General features: G+C 40.3%; 1 protein-coding gene across 5 annotated transcripts in view; it reads left to right on the forward strand.

Moving 5' to 3' along the window:
- DDX50 (DExD-box helicase 50) overlaps nt 1-3,016 on the forward strand; it is a 33,070-nt gene extending 30,054 nt beyond the window's left edge. For all 5 annotated transcript variants that reach the window (XM_069571900.1, XM_069571897.1, XM_069571898.1 and 2 more), the window contains one exon: nt 2,522-3,016. In XM_069571900.1, the coding sequence (XP_069428001.1) occupies nt 2,522-2,800 (279 nt within the window). In that variant the 3' untranslated portion in view covers nt 2,801-3,016. The remainder of the gene's footprint in view (nt 1-2,521) is intronic.
- Nucleotides 3,017-8,942: the final 5,926 nt, after the last annotated feature.

The raw sequence follows: 8,942 nt of genomic DNA on the forward strand, positions 1-8,942 counted from the left end.
TTATTTATGGCTGTGCTGGGTCTTCCTTGCTGTGTGGGCTTTTCTTTTCCTTAGTTGCAGAGAGTGGGGGCTGTTCTGTAGTTGCAATGCATGGGCTTCTCATTGCGGTGGCGTCTCCTGTTGCGAAGCATGGGCTATAGCGCTCACAGGCTTCCGTAGTTGAGGCACGTGGGCTCTGTAGTTGCAGCTCCCAGGCTCTAGAGCACAGGCTTAATATTTGTGGTACCCAGGCTTAGTTGCTCCATGGCATGTGGGATCTTCCTGGATCAGGGATCGAACTGCCCATGTTTCCTGCATTGGCAGGTGGATTCTTTACCACTGACCGACCAGGGAAGCTCTCTCCTGTATTCTTTTGAAACAAATTCTAGGAAGTCTATCATTTCAACCATAAATACTTTTATATAGCTAAAATATTAAAAACACTTTCAAAAAACATAATACCATTATTAAACCCCCCAAAATAGTAATTCATCAGTATTATCCAATTTCGTGTTCATATTTTCCCCTGTCTCCTGAATATTTTTAAATATAAGAAGATCTGCAAAGTTCATTCTGTATAATTTGATTTTTGTCTCTTTTACTCTGTAGGTTCTCCAATTTCTTTCTCTCTTTAAAACAATTTTCCTTGTGTTTTATCTGAAGAAGAAAGAGATTGTCCACTAAATTCCTACACTGTGAAATTTGTCTGTTTGTGTCCCTGATACATATATATTTGACACAAGAACGGGATTATTTGGTTTTCAAAGTCCTTTTCAAAATTCAGAATATGTTGTAAACACATTTCTTTATCAACTATATAGTGGTGACCAGCTTAACCAATGTCCAATTTTTCTGACATTTAGATTATTTCCAATACTAATACTCTATTATAACAGCTTTGCACTGGTGGCTCAGATGGTAAAGAATCTGTCTACAATGTTTGATCCCTGGGTTGGGAAGATCCCCTGGAGAAGGAAATGGCAACCCACTCCAGTATTCTTGCTTGGAGAATTCCATGAACAGAGGAGCCTGTCAGCCTACAGTCCATGGGGTCACAAAGAGTCGGACATGACTGAGCAACTCACATGTATTATAAACAGGTTGGCCTTAAATGTTGGCATAACTAATTCTTTATGCATTGCCAAGTTTATTTCTTTAAGATGAACTTTTCAAGATGTCTGCTTGGCCAAAAACTGTGTATTTTTAAGGCTTTGGTCATACATTGCCACCAGTTGTGTGTGTGGCTGTTTGTCTCTGCTCATCCTGACATGTAAGGAGGCATTTTAATATTAACTTGCCTTGGCAACTCATGATCACAGTGAAAGACAGTGTAGCAGGATATGACATATTGATGCTCTTAGGGGCTGCTGATTTTTATATTTTGTTTACCCCGACACCAAATTGTTTCTAATAGCGACATTTTTAGTCTCTGTTGACAGATTTTTAATCTGCATTATCAGCTCTCAGACCTTGTTTCTGTCAGTATACCTGCTGAAAGCAATGACCACTTATTAGTGGCCTATTCGTTTTGTGCTGAGAAACTGGTGGGCTCTTTTAGAATGTATAAACTGAGTAGGAATTTAGAGTCCCAAAATTGGCCTGAAAATTTCTCCTTGGACTAATACTTAGCTTTTAGAAACTTTTTTTGGGGCGAGGAGGATCCAAGCTTTGTACCGTTACATTAAATTTGAGATTTAAGTTTTAACAGGATTTTTTTCATTTTTAATGACATTTATTGTTTTTTTTGTAGTTTTACAAGCAGTACATGTTCATTGCAGACAACTAGAAACACATAAAAGTATAAGGTAATAATCACCTGGAGAAGGGAATGGCTGCCCACTTTAGTATTCTTGCTGGGAGAATCCCATGGACAGAGGAGCCTGGTGGGCTACACTCTATGGGGTCGCAAAGAGTCAGACATGGCTGAGCGATTAACAAGAAAAGAGTAACAATCATACATAAATTCCCATCCCCCAGAGATAACCACTATTAGCATTTTGAAGCATTTCCTCCCAGTGTCTACATTTTAAAAAAAATTTAAAAAGGTATAATCGACCTGCAAAACTGTGTTAGTTCCAGGTATACAATATAGTGATTTGATATTTATATTACAAAATGATCGCTACAATAAGTCTTGCTACTTTCATCATTCAAAAATATTACAGTATAATTAATTATATTCCCCAAGCTGTACATTTCATCCTTGTGATCAATTTATTTTGTAACTGGAAGTTTCTGTCTCTTGATCTCCTTTATCTGTTTCACTCATCCCCCCATCTCTCTCTTCTCTGGAAACCACCTATTTGTTCTCTGTATCTGAGTCTTTCTGTTTTGTTTGTTCATAAAATTTAGGAACTCAAGTTCCTATGTTTTAGCTTTGAATATGTTTTTGCTCTCTGGTTTTTCGTTTTATTCCAGATCCTCTGGACTGAATGGACTGATGGCATTTAGCTAATAGATATTCACAGAGTCTCCTGTACTCATGTGCTTGCTTATGGTTTCTATTTTGCATTTGTATTAATCCTGTGAATTACCCCAACAGGCAGAGTGGCGTGATTCAGACTGGATACTCTCAGTGCCAGCCAAGTTGCCTGAAATTGAAGAATATTATGATGGAAACACATCTTCTAATTCCAGACAGAGGAGTGGTTGGTCAGGTGGTCGGTCGGGCCGGTCGGGCCGGTCAGGCGGTCGATCCGGTGGCCGGTCAGGTAGACCGAGTCGGCAGGGGAGTCGGTCAGGAAGTCGACAAGATGGTAGAAGACGAAGTGGGAATAGAAATCGATCAAGAAATGGGGGCCACAAGCGGAGTTTTGACTGAGATAGTTAATCTACCAGTGTGAGCTTGCCTGTTTCTGCATAATCATGTACATTATCAACCAAAAATTAGGTCATCATAGCTGAGGTCTGTGTCTGCTATTTGGAAAGAAGTTGGTTGTATTTTTTTAAAAAGTATTTCACAAGAATGGTTGTAAACAAATCTACTTATCCAGTTATACCTTTGAATAAAAAAACCTCCTTTTATTGTCTCTTTTCACTGTGTGTTAAGAATTTTCTCAATGTACTCTTTTAAAATTTCTTCTAAAATGTGGCAGTTAAGTCAATCTTAACGTTACTTGCATAATACAAAATATGGGGTATCTGTATTCAGATCATTCCTTTCATATAATAACATGGTAGAAAATAAGAAATGCCTTTTGCATTAAAGGGCTGTAAAGACTGGTGACATGATTGGTTAGATGTAACATTTTAAATTTTAGATAAAGTTAATTAAAAGGTGTGCAAGCAGTGCATCCTCAATAATTTATTCAACAGTTAAAGTTACTTGTTGAATGTCTGCTGTGTGCCCATCACTATCCTAGCCCCTAGGGGTATAGTGGTGAATAAGGCATGGTCACCATCTTCAAGGAACTTACAGTTTAAAGCAGCAATTCTGGTTGAGATTAATGCCTGATGTTTAGGATGAAAGTAGCTATGGAATGTGAAGGATCTAATTGGGGTGTGCCTAATCAGTCTTAGGAGTCAGGCTTTTTTAGATGAAGTGATAGGAGAAGTAAAGCAGAAGCACAAGTTGATCTAGCCAGTTTAGAGGGAGAGGGTTTGTAGTCAGAACAGTACAGGCCTACCTTGTTTTGTTGCACTTCACAGATAACTGTATATTTTAGAAATGGAAGGTTTGTGGCAATCCTGTGTTGAACAAGTCTGTTGGTCCTGTTTTTTTCTGATAACTATTTTTGAACTAGGGTATGTACATTATTTTAGACATAAAGCTGTTATACACTTTAGCCTGTTGTATAGTGTAAACATAACTTTTATATGTATTGTGAAATCAAAAAATTTGTGTGACTCACTTTATTGCAGTATTTGCTTTATTGGCGTTGGTCTGGAACTGAACCCGCAATATTTCCTAGGGATGCTTGTATACGCGGCAACCCAGAGGCAGAGAATAGCACTGTAAATCTGAAGGCCTCCACATAGTTCAGTATGGCTTACATGTGATAGAGGACAGTAATAGATAAGGATTTAGGAACCAGATTTTAAAGGTCCTATGTGCATTTTTAAGGAGTTGAAATACTATATTTATCACAGAACTCTTTTCTTTTTCCTTTTTTGGCCACGTGGCATGCAGGATCCTAGTTTTCAGGCCAGGGATTCAACCTGCAACCCTGCAGTGGAAGCATGGAGTCTTAACAACTTGACCACCAGAGAGGCCCCAGGAAGACAAGGGAGAATCATTAAAGAGTTTACAGTAAGAAGTGACATGATGAGATTTGTGTTTCAGAAAGATTACTGACTATGCTGAGGAGACTGAATTGCAGAAGGGCCAGACTAGGCACTGTGAGCCCTCTTAAGATGCTGTTAGAGTAACCCCAGGTAGAGGTGATGGTGGTCTGCAGTAATAAATGATAAGTAACATATTTTGAGTGATGTGAACTGAGGCACTTGAGAGGTTATTGCTTATTTAGGATCACTCAGCTGGATAATATATAGTGGAGTGATGACTTAAACCAAGTCTAGCTTCTGAACCAGCATTCTTAACTACTATGCTAAATAGTGGCAGTGGACTTTGAGAAACATGGATAGATTTCAGAGGTTTTTAGGATATGGGATTGTTAGGACTTGGTGCTTTCAACTGGAAAATAAAAGAGGCAGAAGAATTAAACCTATGTTTGTCACTGAGATAGGTACTAGAACAAAGAGCAAGAAGAGTTATGTGGGGGAGAGAGGGAACATGATTAGTTCAGGATTAGATGTATTTTAATACTGAGTAGTCCATGTGTCAGGAGATAAAAAGTAGGCTGTTGGATTTATATGAAGGAGAGAGGCTGTTCGAAAGATTTGGCAATAATAAAAAATGGTAATTGTAGTTAAGTTAGTAGATGAGATGATCCAGGAAAAGTATAGGGTCTGAAAACAACCCAAAGGCACACCAGTGTAATTACTGCACAGCAGAGGAAAGGGTATCCCACTGAGAAGGGATGACAAGAAGAGGGCCCAAAGCCCAGAAATATGGGGCTTCCAGGGGCACCAGAAGAGAAAATTGAAATGGCCTTTGGATTTGGCAAGCAGACATTGATGTGGGGAGCAGCCATATTAACAGAGTATTGAGAGTAGAAGCTATTTAGCCGTGGCTTCAGCAGGATATCCCTGGAGAAGGAAATGGCAACCCACTCCAGTATTCTTGCCTAGAGAATCCCATGGACGGAGGAGCCTGGTGGGTTTTCTACAGTCCACGGGATCGCAAAGAGTCCGACACGACTGAGCAACTTCACTCACTCACTCACTCAGCAGGATATGGGAGGTGAAGTAGGGATAACAAACAATGAACACGTCTCCAGAAACTTGGCTAGGAATAGGGAAGAACAAGCTAAAACTGGACGTAGAAGAAAGGACATGAGATTGCAGTGAGAATTTTGTGTTGGCTGGGTGGGGAGATGAGGGAAATTTGAGCGTGCTGAAATACTAATATGGGAGGGGACAGGACAGGATGGGGGAGGAGAAAGAATGAATATATGATGGATCAAAATCTCTATGAAGATCCAAACAAATGAGCTCAAGCACATTCTGGAGGTTTTAGCCTTAGACAGCAGAAAAGTGAAAACTGAAAGTGTTAGTCACTCAGTTGTGTCTGACACTGTGACCCCATGGGCTGTAGTCTGCCAGGCTCCTATATCCATGGAATTCTCCAGGCAAGAATACTGGAGTGGGTTGCCATTTCCTTCTCCAGGGGATCTTCCTGACCCAGGGATCAACCCAGAGATCGAATCTGAGTCTCCTGCATTGCAGGCGGATTCTTTATCATCTGAGTCACCAGGGAAGCCCATCTCTAACGTCAAGAGGAAGGTATGATTATCATGGAGGTGAGTTTGCAGGTGTTAAGGTAAAAAGTTGAGAGATTATCTGCCTAACGTCTTCCTATTTTTTTCCTGTAGTAGTTTTGCGTGGTCAGCCACTGAAGGTGAAAAGGGAAGTAGTAGGCTAGGAAATTTGAGGAAAGTGGAGAAATGAGAGGTATTGAGTAGAGAACTCACCAAACAGGGTCACAGACATCCAGTCGTGATGAGAGACTGAATTTGTAGTCCATTAGAGTGGTCGAGTGATTTTCCATGACAACACTCAGCATTGTGCTGTAGGAGTGGAGGTGGGAGACAGCTGATGGGGGACTGCGGTTTTGCTCTAAGATTAAATGATGACAAGGTGAAGATGTTAAGGATTCAGCATAAGTGATTAACGGTCCAAGGACTCTAGACTGCTTAGGAATTGAAGTGGAGATGGGGTTGACAGTAGGGAGGACGTGGAAGGGGCACAGGATTGAGGACTGAGTCAGGATTCAGGAGAGGAGCTGTTGAGAAGACAATTGCAGAGCAGGCCTGTTGGGGGCAAAGGTTATTTCAGTTTAGGTGGTCAAAGAACTGAGAAGCCAGTTGTTATGTGGATGGTTTCTGTGGATAATGAAGACAAATGAGAACTGAGGAGGAAGTATAAGACTAATCCAGTTGCCAAAATACCATAAGTGGGGGAGGTTGGCAAATTACTCGAATTAGGAGTGGGAAAAGGTGAGATTATCACAGATTTCCAAAGGGACAAGGGCATTTACATGAAAGTCAGAGTAGCTCTGAGAAAAAGAGAAACACTGACACCAGTATACACTGGATGTGAAGGAATAAGCAACGTATGTGTGAGGAAGCAATAGGGGAGTATTTTCCAGTAAGAGCCAGATTACAGTTAGCCCAAGAGGGAAGAAGGACTGTTGGTGCTGGATTGAGAAGTTTTGATTATGGGCAGTGGGATTCCTTCCAAATAGCTAATGACTTGGGGAGGGAAATCTAGATGGCTCTGCCTGCATTTGTGTAAGTGTGAGCTCTGTATTGAGACCCAAAATGGAATAAGGGCTGCATTCCTACTGAGGTGTTTGGTACCTCAGAATAAGTTTTAATATAAACGTTAATAAGGAGCGCTCAGTCTCTGCCCTTGATACTCAGAATATGGGGAAATAGATGGACACATAAACCTAGGTCCGTGGCAATGGCGAAGTGTGATGATTGGCAAACTCTGTACCAGAACACCAAGTGCAGCCCAGGAACCTGGGGTGGGAGGTTCAGAGAGAGCGTTTTGGCCATGATGATTGTGAGTTACGTGAGGTAAAAGAAACAGGCACAGAGTAGCTAATACAACATGGTCTAAGCATGGCAAATGATAAGTAGTTCTTGTTGTCAGGATCTTGACTGTGAGGAAAGTGGTGGTGAGAACATGACAAGGGTCATATATTGGAAGGCTTCATAGACCTTGTTTTAGAAGAGCCATTGGGGGGTAAGGGAGGAGAGTGAAAAAGATGCATGCAGGTAGATGCCAAGGAAAATGGATTTAAGGGGTCCCCTTGCTAAAGGCTGGCGTCCTTATTAGCAAGGAAAGAGGCTGCTGCTGCTGCTAAGTCGCTTCAGTCGTATCCGACTGTGTGACCCCACAGACGGCAGCCCACCAGGCTCCTCTGTCCCTGGGATTCTACAGACAAAAATACTGGAGTGGGTTGCCATTTCCTTCTCCAATGCATGCATGCATGCTAAGTCGCTTCAGTCATGTCTGACTCTTTGTGACCCCATGGAGAGCAGCCCACCAGTTTCCTCTGTCCACGGAATTCTCTAGGCAAGAATACTGGAGTGGGTTGCCATTTCCTTCTCTGAAGGAAAGGGGCAAATCCTAAGAAAATAAAACAATAGCTTTCTCTGTCTTCTGGAAGGAGGAGGGGCAGGGTAAATTCCTTACCAAGTTCTCAGCTTTGGGCTGCATTCCACCTCTTTATCTTTGCTCCTTCTTCATAGAGCTCAGCGCCTTCATGGCTCCACCTTTTGGCTATTCAGAGCCTTCTGTATGATGCTCTGTACCCTAGTGTTGTGGTACCCTAATATCTACTTGAACTTGAATCTATTACCTTGATCTTCAGCTTTTGAATTTGTATAATGTAATAATGTTTTATTTTTCAGTATTAGAAATTTGATAATAAATTCACACTTTGGTGTGAATGTCTGAAAGCCTCTCATTTTTGTTTTGTATAATTTGGGAGTAGTGCTTAATAGTTATTTTTTAAAAACTATATTCCTTTAAAAAATTTTAGTAATGTATGTTCATTGTTGGAAATTTGAAAAAAAATAGATAAGCAAGTGGAAGAAGATTAAAACCGCCTATAATTCTCTCAGAGGTCATTACTGCTTACATTTTGTTGTATAGATTTTTAATTTACTGTGTATGTACATACTTTTTGAAATAGAAAATTCTCCCAATTTTATGAAAACATATTACATTTTCAGAGGAGACCGGCTTGGCAGAATTCAAGAAGTACTTCCAATTCCCTATCAAATGGATGTAAGACCTATTTCTTCCACTTGCTATTGAATTTTGTACAGACGATTAGATTAAACATAGTAATCTGGCTACCTTTGAGTCAAAAAGGGCCATTTGCATATTTCCCCTTGGAATTTTGGCCTGTGCCTGTGTGCAGGTATGTTAAAAAAGAATTTACTGTATGAGCCTTGACAAAAATTTCCCATTTAGTAGCATTCTGGGCTTATTCTGTTGTTGAACATCTGTTGGTATTAAAAATGTCCCTGTACTGTGTACAGCCATATCATATACAGCATCATCATGTAATTTTGTGGTTTATTGACTAGACTGCAACTTCCTAATTGCTTTCCTGCTTGGACATATAACTAAAATTTATTTCAAGGGGTTCCTTCCTTACCCCAGTACTAGTGGTAGGCTAAAGTCTGCCAGGAACTGTCCAAAATCTTAAGGATACAAAGATGGATAAATCAGTCAAAGCTCCTGGCTCAAGGATATCACAGGGTGTTAAGTGAAAGCATCATATATTTACATAAATTTATCTGTTAAAAAATTGACACTGTGAAACATAATGTGTAAAACATGAACAATTTCGTTTGAACTGTCAGATTAAAGAATGTGTAGTA

This window comes from Ovis canadensis, chromosome 25, assembly GCF_042477335.2.
Source record: "Ovis canadensis isolate MfBH-ARS-UI-01 breed Bighorn chromosome 25, ARS-UI_OviCan_v2, whole genome shotgun sequence".
Lineage (NCBI taxonomy): Eukaryota > Metazoa > Chordata > Mammalia > Artiodactyla > Bovidae > Ovis > Ovis canadensis.